General features: G+C 40.8%; 1 protein-coding gene across 3 annotated transcripts in view; it reads left to right on the top strand.

The window, feature by feature from the left end:
* The first annotated feature begins 679 nt into the window (after positions 1-679).
* LOC106701654 (PABIR family member 1-like) overlaps positions 680-20,789 on the top strand; it is a 64,052-nt gene continuing 43,942 nt past the window's right edge. For all 3 annotated transcript variants that reach the window (XM_070365858.1, XM_070365859.1, XM_070365857.1), the window contains exons 1-2: positions 680-1,162; positions 8,613-8,691. In XM_070365858.1, the coding sequence (XP_070221959.1) occupies positions 1,068-1,162; positions 8,613-8,691 (174 nt within the window). In that variant the 5' untranslated portion in view covers positions 680-1,067. The remainder of the gene's footprint in view (positions 1,163-8,612; positions 8,692-20,789) is intronic.

Below are 20,789 nucleotides of genomic sequence, written 5' to 3'. Positions count from 1 at the left end.
ACTGATTTGAATGGATACTAAATTCTAAGATTTTTAAAGAAATAAGCCTCCTTGTTTTAACCCTTTTTCTTAGCTAGATTTTATTCAATGTAAAAAATATACACTGCATGATTATGGTAAAACACACACACACACACACACACACACGGGATGATTTATTAGCGCAATTGGTTCAATTGTGTTAGGACTTTAACATGACCCTTTGAGAGCGGGTGGTCCTCTCCCCCACCGCCACCCCCAGGATTTAGTGTTTTTTACATTGCAAAGGTGTAGGATGTCTTTTCTAACAGGATGGAAAAATTCTTCATGGGAGGTAACAAGCTTGTCAGCCTCAGTCATGAGACGAGCTAACCCAAACTGAGTATTAGATTTAGGGCAGAAAGGATGGCGCTCTCATACACCTTATTTCCATCCTTTCTTTCCTAAATAATGCTTAAGGAAACCATGCTAGGGTTAACACGGGAAGAGAGGAGGAACAACCAAGGTGAATCCGCACTAAGGACAGAGAAGAGACTGCCTGGCTTGCGAAAAAAGGCTCCTTCACTGCGCGTGCGCCCACATCACGGCGGACACAGGCGCCTGTAATAATGTTCGTTGCTTACGTAGTAGACGTGCGTCAGCGGGCCGGACCCAGGACGCATGCGCAGAAGCGCAGTGCCCAAATGATTCTGCAAGGCAGTGGGTTGTGGTTTTTGTTTTGACCGGAAAGGCTTACCCGGGTTTCCTTGGCTGAGGGAAATAAAGGAGCATTCACGGATTATGATAAATTCCTCATGTTCATTACAGGCTTGGAGGTGGAAGATCTCAGTGTTAGGTGCCCCGAGCTTGGAGTTAGGAGGGTCGGAGCCAGTCCTGTCCCACTTTGTGCCCACTGGTGTTAGGGATGGTAGGGCTGCAAAAGTGAGCACGCACTTGTCTAAGAACTTCCTTCTCTCTTTTATTTTTCCTCTTTTTCCTCTCTCCCTACATCATCTCCTCACTTAGCTGACTTGTTCTTATGTGAACGGGAGCCAGAAAAACCAGAGAGCTCCAAACTAAGCTTCTGCACGGACAGAGCACGGGAGAAAATGGAGCTACATTTGGAGGTGCTGCCGAGTTCAACCACTACAGAAGATAACACTTTGAGGCGATCCAGCAGCGCCCCTTTGATCAGTGGCCTTGGGTGAGCAGGATTGAGATACTGGAGGAGGCCTGCGGGGGCGGGAAAGGGTGGCAAGAGTTGCAAGAAAGTGACTTACAATAGCATTCCCACTTCTTGACTCATCGAGTTTCTGCAGGTATCTCCCTTGCTCCTGGTGACCCGAAGATCCCACTCTCAGCCTGGGGGTGGGGGAAGGGGGACGGGCTGGCTGGAGGGCAAGGGCGCAAATGAAACCTGACATCCTCTTCTGACAGTTCATCAAGATCCAGGACCCTAAAGCAGCAACTATTTGGTGTGGAGCACGACTTTCTCTAACTTCACCCCATCTCTTACCCACACCATTGAAGAAATTGTGTACTCCCCACCCTTGCCTCCAGATCTGTAATGACTGTAATTTTTGTCATTCTCTAGTCTGCTTTGTCACCTCTGACCTTCACCTTAGCACACTCAGAGTGGGAATGGTTGTCAAGTAAATAAGCTTGGGCCTTTTTTACACCTAGTTTTTATTTGAACAAAAAGTTTAGCTATCACAGAAAATTGATCTCCTAATTTTGTATTTTCAGTGACCTACATTGGCCCTACTTAGTTCTTGGCAGGTGAAAGTTTTTTTCTCATATGCATAAAACAGATATATGTGTATATGGCCCATAGACAGATATGCAGTATATTTGTGCTATTAAAATTGTGTGGGAATTCTCCAAGAGGAGCTAATAAGGAGGGAGGAAATATCTAAAAAGACTCTAGAGATCTGATGATGAAAAAAGGTTTAAAAGATTAACTGATGGTTAACTGTATTTCCTGCATATATCCAAAGATCTGGCCTGACTCAACCTTATTTCTTAAAATAGAATTTTAAAGTGAGATCTTGGATTTCACATCCCAGTATCGTAAGTTTTTCTCAATGTTGTAAAAATGTCTGAAAAATGCATTCACTGCATACATTTTATTAAGTTTGCACCTCACCTTTTGCTGGCATCATCCTACTTGATAGCTGTAATTCACAACTGTTAGATGAGAACTCAGGAGACCAGATCTACCCTCTTTGTTTAATGTATGGGCTAACAGGCCTGTCGATCTCCAAGATGTCATAGGCAGTAATCTATCAGTACTAGGAAGCTGTGGCTCCAGACTCCTAAGCTAGTGCTTTGTCCACTGGCTCAGAGGGTAAATCATCTGCCTGCAGTGTGGGAGACCCGGGTTCGATCCCTGGGTTGGAAAGATCCCCTGGAGGAGGAAATGGCAACCCACTCCAGTATTCTTGCCTGGAGAATCCCATGGACAGAGCAGCCTGGTAGGCTGCAGTCCACAGGGTCGCAAAGAGTCGGACACAACTGAGCGACTTCACTTCACTTAACTTCAATCAATATCTAAGCTGATTAATTAAATAAATGCAGCTTTCTGGTCTTTTGAGTTAAGGGAGAATATGTTCTAACAAAATGAAACGCAAACTAAGAGTGACCTGAAAATAATACATTACCTTTTAAAATAGGCAGATAGAAAAATAAGGGGTGGAGACAGCTCTGCATGTTGTACTGAGAAAAACATGCTATAAATTCAGGATTCTACTCTAAATCCTGTTGTGTGAATAAATGAATTGTTATGGGTGCACTCTGCTAGTAGAAGAAAATACTTGAGAATGTTCATTTTATTGAAAAGCTCTGTGAAATGAAGAAACAAGTCACAAATATGTAGATGATGGAGGATATATATTTGCAGGAACATGTGGATCCTATTTAATATATTAAGTGCTGGGGTGGGGGTTGGGGGGCAGCTGACCAGGTCCCTTTTCCCAATCCTCAAAGTCCTGGAAACAGAGTGATCACAGTTATCCCTTCATACTTTGCTTTGTTCTGCAAAAGATTGGAAATGTTTATTATATTAGAACATGGTTACAGTGTAGAACTCCATAGCTTAAGATCCTGATGCTGGACATGAATTTTTGTACAGAAAGGTGAAGGGCAGTTGCATATTTCTCTAGTAGGAATTAACCCCAAAAAAAGACCAAGTCCAGGGACTCTTGTCTATCAAGAAGAAGTAGCATAGGAATGATAGGTGACATGCCTGAGGTCAAGGAACTTGTCCAAGTGATCTGAGGGCATATTTTGTGCTGTTGTGACAAGCTTAGCATTTAATCAACAAGAAAAATTTAGAGCAGAATTACACGGAGACTTAGTTGCATTCTTTTTCTTGCAGATTCTTTTCGGTGGAGTATGTCCACTGCTCACTGCACTTTCTTTTACTTGGCCTCTCATACTCATTGCCTTCCCTCTTTCACAGCTCACTAAATATTTTTGCACTTCTTTGAAGCAGTTTTCCAATTTTGCTTGATGTTTCCTATGTATAAAGACTCTCGGTCTCCCTTGCACCAGCATTTGCAGAATTTGTTGTGTAAATGTCAACTCTTTAATACAAACATCACTATTTCTTAAGTTCCTGTATAGTTTTGTATTCATCTTATATTAATAAAAATATCAATGTCAAAGTTTTGAACCTCTTGATTCTATCTTTAGCCCCTTGAAGTGGCTGACTTCACTACTGGTATCAGTGATTTTATTTAAAGGTATTTTTTTCTTCTACTTCTCTGGCCCTTATTAGGCCCTTATTAGAGATTAAGTTCTTGGATTTCTGCTAGTGCCTTCCCTCTTTAAATACCGCTAGTCTGACCCTGCATTTAAACTGTTAGTGCCTCAATTCTGTTTGAAAGACAAGCTATTGCCTGGGGGCCAAACTGATTGGTTTTGCAAATAAAGTTTTATTGTAACATAGCCACACCCCCTTGTTCACTTACTATCTCTGGGTCACTTTCGTACTACAGTGGCAGAGTTGACTAATTGCAGCAAAGATTGTATGGGTCACAAAGCCCAAAATATTTACTGTCTGGCCCTTTACAGACTTTATCAACCATCTAGATCCCCTGGAGGAGGGCATGGCAACCCACTCCAGTATTCTTGCCTGGAGAATCCCATGGACAGAGAAGCCAGTGGGTTACAGTCCATGGGGTCGAGAAGAGATGGACATGGCTAAAGCGACTGAGCACAAGCACACTGGTTTAATAAGCTTGTATTAATACAAACCTGGAAGAAGAATAATGGTCATGAAGAGTTATTGCTTTAGGGATGTAACTGGTGTAAATATAGTGCAGTTTAGACAGAGCTGCTTACTGATCATTTAAACATTATCTCAGTATATTGCATACCAGGCCTTCCTGACCCTCACTATCTCCCAGAGTTTGCTCAAGTTAGTGTCCATTGAATTGGTGATGCTATCCAACCATCTCATCCTCTGCTGCCATCTTCTCCTTTTGCCTTCAATCCTTCCCAGCATCACGGTCTTTTCAAATGAATCATCTCTTTGCATCAGGTAGCCAAAGTATTGGAGCTTCAGCTTCAGCATCAGTCCTTCCAATGAGTATTCAGGGTTGATTTCTCTTAGGATTGACTGGTTTGATCTCCTTACTGTCCAAGGAATTCTCAAGAGTCTTCTCCAACACCACAGTTAGAAAGCATCAATTCTTTGACACTCGGCCTGGTGGGCTGCTGTCTATGGGGTCGCACAGAGTCGGACACGACTGAAGCAACTTAGCAGCAGCAGCAGCTTCTTTATGGTCCAGGTCTCACATCCATATGTGACTATTGGAAAGACCATAGCTTTGACTAGATGGACCTTTGTTGGGAAAGTGATGTATTTGCTTTTTATTGTACTGTCTAGGTTTGTCATAGCCTTCCTTCCAAGAAGCAAGCATCTTCTAATTTCATGGCTGTAGTCACCATCCACAGTGATTTTGGAGCCCAAGAAGAGAAAATCTGTCAGTGCTTCCACTTTCCCCCTTCTCTTTGCCATGAAGTAATGGGACCAGATGCCACTTGAATGTTGCATCTTATTTTTTTGAATGTTCAGTTTTAAGCCAGCTTTTTCACTTTTCAGTTATAGTCTTATTAAATAAAATTGGCAGACAAAAATTTAGGGAAGAGTGTAATTGTTAGCTTTAAGAATTATCCCAGCAGAGGGAAGGGATAAGTTGGAAGTTTGGGGTTGACATATACATACTGCTGCTGCTGCTGCTAAGTCGCTTCAGTCATGTCCAACTCTGTGTGACCCCACAGACGGCAGCCCACCAGGCTCCCCCATCCCTGGGATTCTCCAGGCAAGAACACTGGAGTGGGTTGCCATTATATACACACTACTATATACAAAATAGATAACCAATAAGGACTTAATGTATAGCACAGAGAACTCTACTCAATACTCTGTAATGCCTATATGGGAAAAGAATCTAAAATAGAGTATATACATGTATATGCATAAATGATTCACCTTGCTGTACACCTGAAACTAACACATTATAAATCAACTATATTCCAATAAAATTTTTTTAAAAAAGAATTACCTCCCACATGCAAAAGACAGTGGAAATATGCAACCCATTAGTGACCCTCCAACTTCCTAGTTACCTTACCTTTACCTTTGCTGAGTTAACACCACTTTCAGCCTGACAGAGAACTAGGGTTTTCCACAAAGGTGGCTGGTAGAGGTATCTGGGTGGTGGAATGGAAGACCCATGCTTTGGAATCCAATGGGCCTGAATTTGAACCCAGATTTTTCCACCTTCTAGAGGCCTTAAATTACTTGGCCTCTCTGAGGCTCCATGATCTGTTCATTATTAAGACTACCAGGTTGTTGAGAAGAGTAGACAAGATCTTCATGTAGAACCTAACCCAGTGAAAGTGAAGTCACTCAGTCGTGTCCGACTCTTTGTGACCCCATGGACTGTAGCCTACCAGGCTTCTCTGTCCATGGATTTTCCAGGCAAGAGTACTGGAGTGGGTTGCCATTGCCTTCTTCCTAGTAGTAACTGCTAAAATATATTCCTATTCTTGTAGGGGAAAATGACTGGGAAAGAAAGTAAAAATACACATATACACATATCCTCTCATAAATATTGTTACTGCCTATTATATGCAAATTACTGCACTGCAAAGATGTATCTCAAGGCTCAATAAGCTTTTAATAGGGAAAATGAATACTGAGAAGACTTAAATGTATGGTCGAATAAGATCTATGCTTAGAAGAGAAAGTAAGTCCTAGGGTAATTAAAAGAAGGGAGTTAGAAATGACAGCAGGATTGGTGAGGAATACAGGGAAGCTTCTTGGATAGATGGCACTGAAGACGGGTCCTAACAAACAGATCGATAGGAAGCAGACTGGAAGAAAGGTGGCCAGGTAACTGAACAGCGTTTCAAGAATAGGCTTGGAAGTAGGAAAGTACAGGTGTATTCCAGAATGCTGGTCAACTCTGCCCAGATCACTGGCTCCCAAATGTTTACCTACTGACTAGTGCTGATCCCAGGTGACATTGTACCTAATCGATGGCTTTAAAAAGTTATATAAAGCATACTTTCCTGGGCATTACTGTATTTTACTCAGTCCTGTACTGTCAGTCCTGCTTTTTTTTTTTTTTTTAAATAACAAAATGCCCTTTTATAAATGAAATGATGGTAGTTGATGAGATTTTTTTTTAATGACCTTACTTGGCAAGAGAAAATGCAACTGCATGTTTATGCCAAGATTTTGTTTTGAAATTTTCCTAGTCTATGAAATCCGAAAGTCTGTGGAGCTAAATTGTGGAGGGCTTTGAAAGTTATAGTGTGTGTGCCTAGTTGCTCAGTCATGTCCGACTCTTTGCGACCTTATAGGCTGTAGCCCGCCAGGCTCCATCTATCAATGGGGATTCTCCAGGCAAGAATACTGGAGTGGGTTGCCATGCCTTCCTCCAGGGGATCTTCCCAACCCGGGGATTGAACCCAGGTCTCCCATATTACAGGCGGATTCTTAACCGTCTGAGCCACCAAGGAAGCTCAAAAGTTATAGTAAAGAATGTAACTGAATTCAGAAGGCAATGAAGAGAATCACTGAAAGTTGTGAGCAGGAGAGCAAGCTGATTGCAGTAGGAAAAGAACAGAGGTGAGCTGACCAATTAGACTATTACAGAGTCGGTGGAAAAGTAAGAATGCTTTGAATTGGTTTTTTAGCAAGGAACCTGGAAAGCATGATGGACATGAAAAATCATGGGTGAAACCTAAAAGAACTGGCACTTAATTGGATATAGGGGGTAGAAAAGAACATGTTAAAGATAGTTTATTATCATTAGGGAAACCTGGATGAAAGGTACACAAGAACACTCTATATTCTTTTTGCAATTTCTTGTGAGTCTCAGTTTCAAAATAAAAAAAGTTATAACAACATACTCTACTATATTTAAACTAGGCAACCAACAAGGACTTCCTGTATAGCACAGGGAACTCTCATCAATATTCTGTAATAACCTAAATGAAAAAAGAATTTGAAAAAAGATATATATGTATGTATAACTGAATCACTTTGCTGTATATCTGAAACACATTGTAAACCAACTAGAGTCCAATATAAAATAAAAATATTTCTAAAGTTATAACAAAACGAAAACATAAATAGGGAAAGATTTCTTCAGGGTCCCAAGCTCAAATCAGGTCAAGGCTGGCTGCTGATGCTGCTAAGTTGGCTCAGTCGTGTCCGACTGTGTGTGACCCCACAGACGGCAGCCCACCAGGCTCCCCTGTCCCTGGGATTCTCCAGGCAAAAACACTGGAGTGGGTTGCCATTTCTTCTCCAATGCATGAAAGTGAAAAGTGAAAGTGAAGTCGCTCAGTCGCATCTGACTCTTCACGACCCCAGGGACTGCAGCCTACCAGGCTCCTCCGTCCGTGAGAGTTTCCAGGCAAGAGTACTAGAGTGGGTCGCCAGTGCCTTCTCCACAAGGCTGGCTAAGTAGGCACTTTCAAAGCTGAGGAAACTAGGAACATCTTCAGCAGGCAGTGGTTGCTCAGCTCAGTTCATTGTTGCCATGGGGGACTGTGACTCAGTGTGGCAAAATTTCAATAGAAGCCAGAAACCTGGAGTCTGAGTTCTTTATGTGAAATCTCCATAGTTGTTCCAAGTTTGCACAGCTAATTAAAAACATTTTTAACACTGGGTAGGCCAAATGAGACATATCTGAAAAGCTTAGTTCTATTGACCCTGCTAGTGGCTATCCCTCTCATTATGTGAAAGTTTGGGAGTCCAGAGGAAATTGCAGCTAGAACATAATAGCTTCAATCACAAATTTAAATTGGTTACAGGTTTACATAGAAAATGATGTGTCTCTAAGGCCACAATAATTTATACTTATTCTTGGTAGCATGATTAGAGATAAAATGGCATGCTTGAGAATTCCCTACTTTACATGGACACTTGTTTAGGTTCAGTCAACTAAGGATGTGTGTGTGTGTGTGTGTGCGCGCGCACACATGCATGTTTTGTTTTCTACAGCTGCACAGCTGTTTCCATGAAGATGTTTACATCAATGGCAATGTTGTTTAAGGATTTGAAATCTTATTTCTTAAAAAAAAATTTTGTAATGAATTTTACATGACAAATGTTTTCCTTTTCTTCTTAGTGATAATTCACAATTGTTACAATCTGATTCAATAACAACTCGAAGAAACAGTGCAACATGTATGACACAACACAGTCTGGTAAGAAAATGCTTATAGATGTGTGCTATTGTTGTTGACCAGTGGTTCTCAAACTTGAGTGTGAATCTGGAAGGCTTGTTAGAACAGATTCAGATCAGATCAGATCAGTCGCTCAGTCATGTCCGACTCTTTGCGACCCCATGAATCGCAGCATGCCAGGCCTCCCTGTCCATCACCAACTCCCGGAGTTCACTCAGACTCATGTCCATCGAGTCAGTGATGCCATCCAGCCATCTCATCCTCTGTCGTCCCCTTCTCCTCTTGCCCCCAATCCCTCCCAGCATCAGAGTCTTTTCCAATGAGTCAACTCTTCACATGAGGGGGCCAAAGTACTGGAGTTTCAGCTTCAGCATCATTCCTTCCAAAGAAATCCCAGGGCTGACCTCCTTCAGAATGGACTGGTTGGATCTCCTTGCAGTCCAAGGGACTCTCAAGAGTCTTCTCCAACACCACTTCAAAGGCATCAATTATTCGGCGCTCAGCCTTCTTCACAGTCCAACTCTCACATCCATACATGACCACTTTACTGGCCCTCAACCCCAGAGTTTATGATTCAGGAGTTTTGGGGTGGGGCCTGAGAATTTGCATTTGTAAACAAGTTTCCACTTTGAGAAACATTGTTCTAAACATTAGTGAAGGAAAAATAATCACACTGACTGCAGTTATGATTGGTGCAGCTGCTGCAGCTGCAGGAGAATGAACTTTTAAATCCCACGTGGATTTAACATTGAGGTTTGTTTTTATATATAAAACCATCTGGCTTCCAGTTTTTAAAAGAACAATCTGATTTTGAGGGGGAAATTTGCAAGTTCTCCTAAGGGTAATTTTCAGGCTTATAGCTTGATTTTATCTCATATATACCTTGAATTGAAAATATAGTTTGTTTTTCATGGTGTTATAATGCCATCTCTAAATGATAACTCACCTACTAATTATCCTGTAAACGTAGGAAATATGCTTGTATGTCAGTAAGCCAAAGTGAATAAATGTTTCACTCTAGGAATCATTTTGTTGAGGTGAAATTCATATAGCACATAGTTATTTTAAACAATTCGGGGGCATTTGGTGAATTCACAGTTATTCAACCACCACCTCTCTCTTGTCTCAAAAAGCACACATCCTTGTCTTATTCCTGATCATAAGTGGAAAGCTTTCAGTCTTTCATTATTGAGTATGATATTAGCTGAAGGTTTGGGTAAATGCCCTTTTTCATGTTAGGGAAATTCCTTTCTATTCCTGCTTGCTGAGTCTTTTTTTTTTTTTTTTTAATCATCAAAGGCTGTTGAATTGTTTCAGAGGCTTTTTCTGCATCTATTCAGATGATTATGTTTTTTTTCCTCTCCATTCTGTTAATATGATTTACTACTTTGGTTTTCTTTTGTTGAACCACCTTTGAATTCCCACTTAGTCTTGCTGTATAATCCTTTTAATGTACTATGGGATTTGGTTTGCTATTATTTTGTTCAGAATTTTTCCACTTATAGTCATAAAGGATATTGGTCCATAGTTTTCTTGTAGTATCTTTGCTGACTTTGGTATTGGGGTAATGCTGATATTATAGAATGTGTTAGGGAATGTTCCTTCTCTTATATTTTTGGCAGAGTTTTATTAAGATTGGTGTTGATTCTTTAAATGTTTGATAGATTTCACCAGTGAAGCCATCTGGCTGTAGACTTTTTTTTTGTTGGGAGGTTTTGGAAACAGAGCCTCTCTCTTTACTTGTTAACAGGTCTGTTGAGATTTTATATTTCCTCCTGAGTTAGTTTGGTAATTTGTGTGTTTTTAGAAATTTGTCCATTTCGTTTAGATTATCTGCTTTGTTGATATACAATTATTCATATATTTCTCTTATATGATTTAATATGATGAAAGCTATAGAACTTTTTAATGAAATGCTATAGCTTAGATTCTATTTTAAAATATTGCTTTCTAATCTTAAAACTGAGCACTTTCCTCTTTATAAAATGATATTCAACATTATTACCACAAATGCAATAATAGTATGTTGGGGGAAAATTAGAACTGTTCATTAAACAAATCTTTCTTCCTCTATCCATTCTAGCTAGAGTGAAAGTAAAGATGAAATGGTGAGAAATGACATTGGAGATGTAAACTTGTGAAAAATCTTGTTACAGTGAGGTCACTCAGTCGTGTCTGACTTCTTTGCGACCCCATGGACTGTAGCCCACCAGGCTCCTCTGTCCATGGGATTCTCCAGGCAAGAATACTGGAGTGGTTTGCCATTTCCTTCTCCAAAAATCTTGTAGGGCCTTAAAAGTCATTTTTAAAGATTTTGCACTTTGGGAATTGCCTAGCAGTCCAGTGGTTAGGATTTCACTGCCAGGGCCTGAAATCAAACCCTGGTTAGGGAAACTAAGGTCCCACAAGCCATGCAGTACAGCCAAAAAGAGGAAAGACTTTTCCACTTTATCCTATTTTCAATGGAAACTCATTGAAGAATTCTGTCTGTGATTGACCAAATCACAGACAAATCTAAGTTTGTGATCAAATTTGCACTTCTAAAAGATTACCTTGGCTTCAGGGTAGCAAGTAGATTGGAAGAGGACAAAAGTAGATGTAAGAAGATCAGATGGGCAACTGTAGTAACTCTGGCAAACAGCTGATAGTAACTTGGACAAATGTGGTGGCAGTGCGAAGATCCATGAGATATTGGAAAAGTAGGATCAGTTGGTGATAGATTTGATGGAGAATGGAACACCATGGAGGCAAAGATGATTACCAGCTCTCTGACTTGGGCAACTGATGGGATAGTGGTACCACGGAGAAAGGGAACATTGGCAGAAGGGTAGATTTAAAAGGGAAGATGAGTTTAGTTTTGACCTTGTTAAGTTTGAGGTTCTCTGATATTTTCAAGTGGAGATGTTATATATACAAGTTTGAAACTTGGGATAGAGATCTGGGTTAGAGATACATTTAGGATCATTAATAGATCATTATTTGAAGCTATGGGAATGAATGAAATGACCTATGGAGAGAGTATAAGAGAAGAAGAGGAATAGGAAAAAGCTTTAAAAATCAATCTCAGAAAGTTCAGTTCAGTTCAGTTCAGTTGCTCAGTCTGATTCTTTGTGACCCCATGAATCACAGCACGCCAGGCCTCCCTGTTCATCACCAACTCCTGGAGTTCACTCAAACTCATGTCCGTTGAGTCAGTGATACCATCCAACTACCTCTTCTTCTGTCGTCCCCTTCTCCTCCCACCTTCAATCTTTCCCAGCATCAGGGTCTTTTCCAATGAGTCAGTTCTTTGCATCAGACGGCCAAAGTATTGGAGTTTCAGCTTCAGCATCAGTCCTTCCAATGAATATTCAGGACTGATTTCCTTTAGGATGGACTGGTTAGATCTCTTTGCAGTTCAAGGGACTCTCAAGAGTCTTCTCCATCACCACATTTCATAAGCATCAATTTTTCAGCACTCAGCTTTCTTTATAGTCCAACTCTTACATCCATACATGACTACTGGAAAAACCATAGCCTTGACTAGACGGACCTTTGTTGGCAAATGAATGTCTCTCCTTTTTAAAATGCTGTCTAGGTTGGTCATAACTTTCCTTCCAAGGAGTAAGCGTCTTTTAATTTCATGGCTGCAATCACCATCTGCAGTGATTTTGGAGCCCCAAAAAATAAAGTCTGACACTGTTTCCACTGTTTCCCCATCTATCTGCCATGAAGTGATGGGACCAGATGCCATGATCTTAGTTTTCTGAATGTTGAGCTTTAAGCCAACTTTTTTTCACTCTCCTCTTTCACTTTCACCAAGAGGCTCTTTAGTTCTTCTTTGCTTTCTGCCCATAAGGGTGGTGTCATCTGCATATCCAAGGTTATTGATATTTTCTCCCAGCAATCTTGATTCTAGCTTGTGCTTCATCCAGCCCAGCGTTTCTCATGATGTACTCTGCATATAATTTAAATAAGCAGGATGACAATATACAGCCTTGACATACTTCTTTCCTGATTTGGAATCAGTCTGTTGTTCCATGTCCCATTCTAACTGTTGCTTCCTGACCTGCATACAGGTTTCTCAAGAGGCAGGTCAGGTGGTCTGGTATTCCCATCTCTTCAAGAATTTTCCACAGTTTGTTGTCATCCACACTCAAAGGTTTTGGCATAGTCAATAAAGCAGAAATAGATGTTTTTCTGGAACTCTCTTGCTTTCTTGACAATCTCAGAAAAGGCTCCACCAAATAAGACTATGATGGAATGGTCAGAGAGATGGGAGGAGACTCAGGAGAGAGTAGTACCATGAAAAACCACAGAGAATAAAAGTGGTTAAACATTATAAAGACTGAAATGTGTCCTTTGAGTTACCAAAATAGAGCTTATCATGAACTTTAATTTGAAAGAAAGTTCATTGGAAAAAAGGGTAGAAGAAGCCAGAATGGATTGGGTTAAAATATGACTGAGAGGCAAGGACCTATAAATGGCACTATACATATGAACTTGATTATCTGAGGACAGATTATCCCTTCTGCACCTTAATTTCCTCATCTGTAAAATGGGAATGTAATAGCTTATGCCTCATAAGTTTGTTGTGATTATGTCAATCAGTGTAAAACACTTGGCACAGCAATGATACCTACCAAAAGTGAAAGTTGTCCAACTCTTTGCCACACCATGGACTGTAGCTCACCAGGCTCCTCTATCCATGGAATTCTAAAGGCAAGAATACTGCTAAATGCTCATTAAATATGTTTTTTACTAGTAATAGTACCTATGTAGAGAAACTAGGTACCTGGCATTTTTTAAATGCATAATTTTCCTTAGGATTTCTAGGCTCTTAATTCCCATAAGGTTCAGCTTAATATCATGCATATTTAAAATAAACCATCTTATACAATGGATTAGGTTTGGCAGAACTGAAGTCATTTTACCTTATTTGATGATGAGAATTTCAAGGTTTATTGGTTTAGCTTGCTGTAACAGCATTATAGGAGAAGGCAGTGGCAACCCACTCCAGTACTCTTGCCTAGAAAATCCCATGGATGGAGGAGCCTGGTAGGCTGCAGTCCATGGGGTCGCGAAGGTCGGACACGACTGAGCGACTTCACTTTCACTTTTCACTTTCATGCATTGGAGAAGGAAATGGCAACCCACTCCAGTGTTCTTGCCTGGAGAATCCCAGGGATGATGGAGCCTGGTGGGCTGCCATGTATGGGGTCGCACAGAGTCAGACACGACTGAAGCAACTTAGCAGCAACAGCATTATGCATATGCTTTTATTTTGTTCCAAGTACTACCTCATTATGAAATTTATGGAGATATATATCTGCCTTCACTATAGATAGGCTGAATTATCTAGGAGAATGAAATGATAATTAGAATGTTTTGGGCAAAAGCAACAAAATTCAACTAGAAGTGACTTAAACAATAAGGGACCTTTATTATATCAAATAACAAGAAGTTTGTTAAAGGAGGTTCCAGGGTTAGTTACTTCAGTGGCTCAGTGATGTCATCAGAGGCCCAGGTTTCTTCCATCTTTCCCCTCTACCATCCTGAGCAGCCTCACTCACCTTTGTACCTAGTAATTAAACCCAGGGTTCAGAATCACATGTATAACATGATCTATATATTTACAGATGTCAAGAAGGATATATATCAATCTATTATTAGTAATCTCTGGAGCATGGAATTGTGGGAAAATTTTTACTTCTGCCTTATGTATTTCTATACTATTTGAATGTTTTTCACAGAGCATCAACAATAGAGATGTTTTCATTTCTAGCTAATATATCACATTGCAAAATAGAAAAATCATTCTTGATACAAATATTGTTTTGAAAATATAATTGTCCCTTGGTACCTTGGTATATCCATGGGGGATTGATTCCATGATGCAGATGATACCAAAATCTGAGTATATTCCAGTCCCATAGCCTGCCCTCCATATCCAAGGCTTTGAATCCTCAGATCTAACCAGCCACAGGTTGTGTATTGTTTACAATCTGTGGTTGTTTGAGCCCACGAGTGGGAACCCTCAGGGCCAGCTGTATATTTATTGGAAAAAAAAAAAAAACAATCCATGTATAAATCGATGTGTGCAGTTCAAACCCATGTTGTTCAAGGGTCAACTGTATTTAAAAAGTGTTACTGAATGCATGAAACTTAAGTTTAAGGATCATGTCTCATACTAGACTGTCCCTAAATTTGGCGCTGCAGGAATCTAGAGTATTCAAATTCCCAGAGACAGAGATCGGAGTAGTGTTTGCCAGGGGCTTGAGGGCGGTGTTCTTTCATGGGTCTATAGAGTTTCATGTTTGCTAGATGAAAAGGATTCTAGAGATTGGTTACATAGCAACACAAATGTACTTATTTAACAGTACTAATTGTACTGAACTGTACAATTAAAAAATGGTAAATGTAAGATGGTAAATTTTATGTATCAGTTCAGTTCAGTTCAGTTGCTCAGTCGTGTCCAACTCTTTGCCACCCCATGAATCACAGCACATCAGGCCTCCCTGTCCATCACCAACACCCGGAGTTCATTCAAACTCATGTCCATCGAGTCGGTGATGCCATCAAGCCATCGCATCCTCTATCGTCTGCTTCTCCTCCTGCCCCCAATCCCTCCCAGCATCAGAGTCTTTTCCAATGAGTCAACTCTTTGCATGAGATGGCCACAGTATTGGAGTTTCAGCTTCAGCATCAGTCCTTCCAGTGAACACCCAGGACTGATCTCCTTTAGGATGGACTGGTTGGATCTCCTTGCAGTCCAAAGGACTCTCAAGAGTCTTCTCCAACATCACAGTTCAAAAGCATCAATTCTTCAGCGCTCAGCTTTCTTCACAGTCTAACTCTCACATCCATACATGACCACTGGAAAAACCATAGCCTTGACTAGACAGACATATCTCTGCTTTTTAATATGCTATCTAGGTTGGTCATAACTTTCCTTCCAAGGAGTAAGCATCTTTTAATTTCATGGCTGCAATCACCATCTGCAGTGATTTTGGAGCCCAAAAAAATAAAGTCTGACACTGTTTCCACTGTTTCCGCATCTATCGGCCATGAAGTGATGAGACCAGATGCCATGATCTTAGTTTTCTGAATGTTGAGCTTTAAGCCAACTTTTTCACTCTCCTCTTTCACTTTCACCAAGAGGCTCTTTAGTTCTTCTTTGCTTTCTGCCATAAGGGTGGTGTCATCTGCATATCTGAGGTTATTGATATTTTCTCCCAGCAATCTTGATTCTAGCTTGTGCTTCATCCAGCCCAGCGTTTCTCATGATGTACTCTGCATATAAGTTAAATAAGGAGGGTGACAATATACAGCCTTGATGTGCTCCTTTTCCGATTTGGAACCAGTCTGTTGTTCCATGTCCAGTTCTAACTGTTGCTTCCTCACCTGCATATAGGTTTCTCAAGAGGCAGGTCAGGTGGTCTGGTATTCCCATCTCTTGAAGAATTTTCCACAGTTTATTGTGGTCCACACAGTCAAAGGCTTTGGCATAGTCAATAAAGCAGAAATAGATGTTTTTCTAGAACTCTCTTGCTTTTTTCGACGATCCAGTGGATGTTGGCAATTTGATCTCTGGTTCCTCTGCCTTTTCTAAAACCGGCTTAAACATCTGGAAGTTCATGGTTCACGTGCTGTTGAAGCCTGGCTTGCAGAATTTTGAGCATCACTTTACTAGAGTGTGAGATGAGTGCAATTGTGCAGTAGTTTGAGCATTCTTTGTCATTGCCTTTCTTTGGGATTGGAATGAAAACTGACCTTTTCCAGTCCTGTGGCCACTGCTGAGTTTTCCAAATTTGCTGGCATATTGAGTGCAGCACTTTCACAGCATCATCTTTCAGGATTTGAAATAGCTCAACTGGAATTCCATCACCTCCACTAGCTTTGTTCATAGTGATGCTTCCTAAGGTCCACTTGACTTCACATTCCAGGATGTCTGGCTCTAGGTGAGTGATCATACCATGGTGAATATCTGGGTTGTGAAGCTCTTTTTTGTATAGTTCTTCTGTGTATTCTTACCACCTCTTCTTAATATCTTCTGCTTCTGTTAGGTCCCTACCATTTATTTCCTTTATTGAGACCATCTTTGCATGAAATATTCCCTTGGTATCGCTAATTTTCTTGAAGAGATCTCTAGTCTTTCCCATTCTGTTGTTTTCCTCTATTTCTTTGCACTGATTGCTGAAGAAGGCTTTCTTATCTCTCCTTGCTATTCTTTGGAACTCTGCATTCAGATGCTTATATCTTTCCTTTTTTCCTTTGCTTTTCGCTCCTCTTCTTTTCACAGCTATTTGTAAGGCCTCCTCAGACAGCCATTTTGCTTTTTTGCGTTTCTTTTCCATGGGGATGGTCTTGATCCCTGTCTCCTGTACAATGTCATGAACCTCTGACCATAGTTCATCAGGCACTCTGTCTATCAGATCTAGTCCCTTAAATCTATTTCTCACTTCCACTTTATAATCATAAGGGATTTGATTTAGGTCATACCTGAATGGTCTAGTGGTTTTCCCCACTTTCTTCAATTTCAGTCTGAATTTGGCAATAAGGAGTTCATGATCTGAGCCACAGTCAGTTTCTGGTCTTGATTTTGCTGGCGGTATAGAGCTTCTCCATCTTCAGCTGCAAAGAATATAATCAATCCGATTTCAGTGTTGACCATCTGGTGATGTCCATGTGTAGAGTCTTCTCTTGTGTTGTTGGAAGAGGGTGTTTGCTATGACCAGTGCGTTCTCTTGGCAGAACTCTATTAGCCTTTGCCCTGCTTCATTCTGTATACCAAGGCCAAATTTGCCTGTTACTCCAGGTGTTTCTTGACTTCCTACTTTTGCATTCCAGTCCCCTATAATGAAAAGGATGTGACTGGTGATAGAAGCAAGGTCCAATGCTGTAAAGAGCAATATTGCATAGGAACCTGGAATGTTAGGTCCATGAATCAAGGCAAATTGGAAGTGGTCAAACAGGAGATGGCAAGAGTGAACATTGACATTCTAGGAATCAGCAAACTAAAATGGACTGGAATGGGTGAATTTAACTCAGATGACCACTATATCTACTACTGTGGGCAGGAATCCCTTAGAAGAAATGGAGTAGCCATCGTGGTCAACAAAAGAGTCCGAAATGCAGTACTTGGATGCAATCTCAAAAATGACAGAATGATCTCTGTTTGTTTCCAAGGCAAACCATTCAATATCACAGTAATCCAAGTCTATGCCGCAAACAGTAATGCTGAAGAAGCTGAAGTTTAACGGTTCTATGAAGACTTACAAGACCTTTTAGAACTAACACCCAATTTTATGTATATTTTACCACAGTTAAAAAAATTTAACTGGCACTGATTTTAATGTATTAAAATGTAGGCAGAACAGTGTTTTAGAAAAAAATGTGGTGATTGAGGACATTTATAATCATCTCTCTCTCTCTAGTCGCTAAGTCATGTCTGACTCTTGCGACCCCATGTACTGTGGCCTGCCAGGCTCCCCTGTCCATGGGATTCTCCAGGCAAGAATATTGGATTCGGTTGCTGTTTCCTTCTGCAGGGGATCTTCCCAACCCAGGAATCAAACCCAGGTCTCCTGCATTGCAGGCAGATTCTTTTCTAACTGAGCTATAAGGGAAGCCCTGAGCTATAAAGAATTATGGGTGCCATTTAACACACAAATAGAGATGTATATGTACAAACCTTGTAAAAATATGCTATCTCACAATTATTTTCTGAATTAAGCTCAAATTTTTCTTCACCACTGTCAGGAAATCACTCCACCCCACCCCACTTTTTATTTTCTTGGCCGCACTACACAGCACGCAGGATCTTAGTTCCCTGATCAGGGATCAGACCTTTGCCCCCTGCGATGGGAGCATGGAGTCTTAAACACTGGACCACCAGGGAAGCCCCACTTCTGATGAGCAGTAATGGAGGTCCTCTTCTGCTTATGGAGACTATGTCTTCCCCCGAGTTACCCCTTTGCTGTATCCCCTGAAACCTCTGAGGTTGGCATGCCTGTTTCCAACTCCTCCACTAGGAATTCTCTTCCTGGAAACTCTGTTAAACTTGGTGCAGCTCTGTCTTCTCCATCTCCACCTCCCTCTACTCCAGCAAAAGCAGGAAAAGTTTTTCATCTTCCTGTCGGGAACAGTTGGACTTTACTTGAGCAATTTGTTTTAATTTTATGGCTACCTTATGGCTACCAGTGTTTGTTTACCTGATTTGGTTTTGCTTTACACATTGGCAACTACGAACTCTAAATCTAATTTATGGCCCACGTGATAGTGAGTGTGTAATACATTCCTTATCCTGCTTTATGCTCTGTCCTTCTAGCCTACATTTAGTTCATGTTCAATGTCTGCATAACCCATTTTAAATTGTTTGGGGAACTAGGCAGAGGCATTCATAAACAGCATATAACCCTTGTTCAGAATTTTCTAAGTGCTTTATCTCTAGTAACTGTAGTAAGAAATAGGTTAAAATTAGCAAACCTAGGAAAGTTAAGCATTTTTAAAATTTAATGTCTTTACAATATTAGTTTTCTGTGGTTTCTCTTAAATGGAACTAAGCATGATGTTTCCTCCTATCTTAATTCCTTCACTAGAGAGAACACTTGGGAATCAGCTTCACCTAGCACCCTCCCAGGCCCCTGCTCCCACTCCTACCCTCCCTGCCCTGTGACACCATTCCTGGTGCCGGTACTCTTGCTTCCTCCCAAGGACTTTTTTCCCCTAAAGTGTGAGAGAATGACACAATGGGAAATTTATTAATACACGAAAGATACCAGTGACGTTTATTGACATCTCAGGAAACTATTTCTATTTTAAAACTTAGTTTCATATAGAAAAATTACCTGAAGCAACTCCCTTGCATATACCACCTATAGTACTTAACCTTTGGGAGAATTCTCTTCTAAATGCCTTTTCTACAATTAATTTTCCAAGTTATTACTAAAAGACCAACCAAGTCCAATATTTGATCCATATTTTGTTCAATTTAAAAGTTTTATTGTGGCTTATAATTATCTAGCTCAGCTCAGTTTCAAACCCTACCTTCCACAGACATTTCACACTGTATCCTTATTGATGTCATCAATTTCAGTCAGGCAATCTTCTCAGGATTTCCCGGATAAAGTTTTTCCCATTAGGAAATTCTGAGCCTTTGTCTGAAGCTAAACCGATTCCTTCCTGTCTTTTCAGTTCAGTTCAGTCACTCAGTTGTGTCTGACTCTTTGCAACCCCATGGACTGCAGCACACCAGGCTTCCCTGTCCATCACCAACCCCTGGAGCTTGCTCAAACTCATGTCCATCGAGTTGGTGATGCCATCCAACCATCTCATCCTCTATCGTCCCCTTCTCCTCCTGCCTTCAATCTTTCCCAGCATCAGGGTCTTTTCAAATGAGTCAGTTCTTCACATCAGGTGGCCAAAGTATTGGAGCTTCAGCTTCAGCATCAGTCCTTCCAATGCATATTCAGGACTGATTTCCTTTAGGACTGACTGGTTTGATCTCCTTGCAGTCCAAGGGACTCTCAAGAGTCTTCTCCAACACCACAGTTCAAAAGCATCAATTCTTCAGCAGTCAGCTTTCTTCATGGTCCAACTCTCACATCCATACATGACTACTGGAAAAACCATAGCTTTAACTAGATGGACCTTTGTCAGCAAAGTAATGTCTCTGCTTTTTAATATTCTGTCTAGGTTTGTCATGAGCTTCCCTGATAGCTCAGTTGGTAAAGAATTCACCTGCAATGTGGGAAACCCGGGTTCAACCCCTGGATTGGGAAGATCCCCTGGAGAAGGGAAAGGCTACCCACTTCAGTATTTTGCCTAGAGAATTCCATGGACTGTATAGCTCATGGGGTCACAAAGAGTTGGACACAACTGAGCGACTTTCACTTCACAGGTTTGTCATAACTTTTCTTCCAAGGAGCAAGCATCTTTTAATTTCATGGCTGCAGTCACCATCTGCAGTGATTCTGGAGCCCAAGAAAGTGGTCTGTCACTGTTTCCTTTGCTTCCTCATCTATTTGCCATGAAGTGATGGGACCAGGTGCCATGATCTTAGTTTTCTGAATGTTGAGTTTTAAGCCAGCTTTTTCACTCTCGTCTTTCACTTTCATCAGGAGGCTCTTTAGTTCCTC

This window comes from Bos mutus, chromosome X, assembly GCF_027580195.1.
Source record: "Bos mutus isolate GX-2022 chromosome X, NWIPB_WYAK_1.1, whole genome shotgun sequence".
Taxonomy (NCBI): domain Eukaryota; kingdom Metazoa; phylum Chordata; class Mammalia; order Artiodactyla; family Bovidae; genus Bos; species Bos mutus.
The sequence above is the reverse complement of the archived record's forward strand: the minus strand, read 5'-3'. Positions and strand labels throughout refer to the sequence as shown.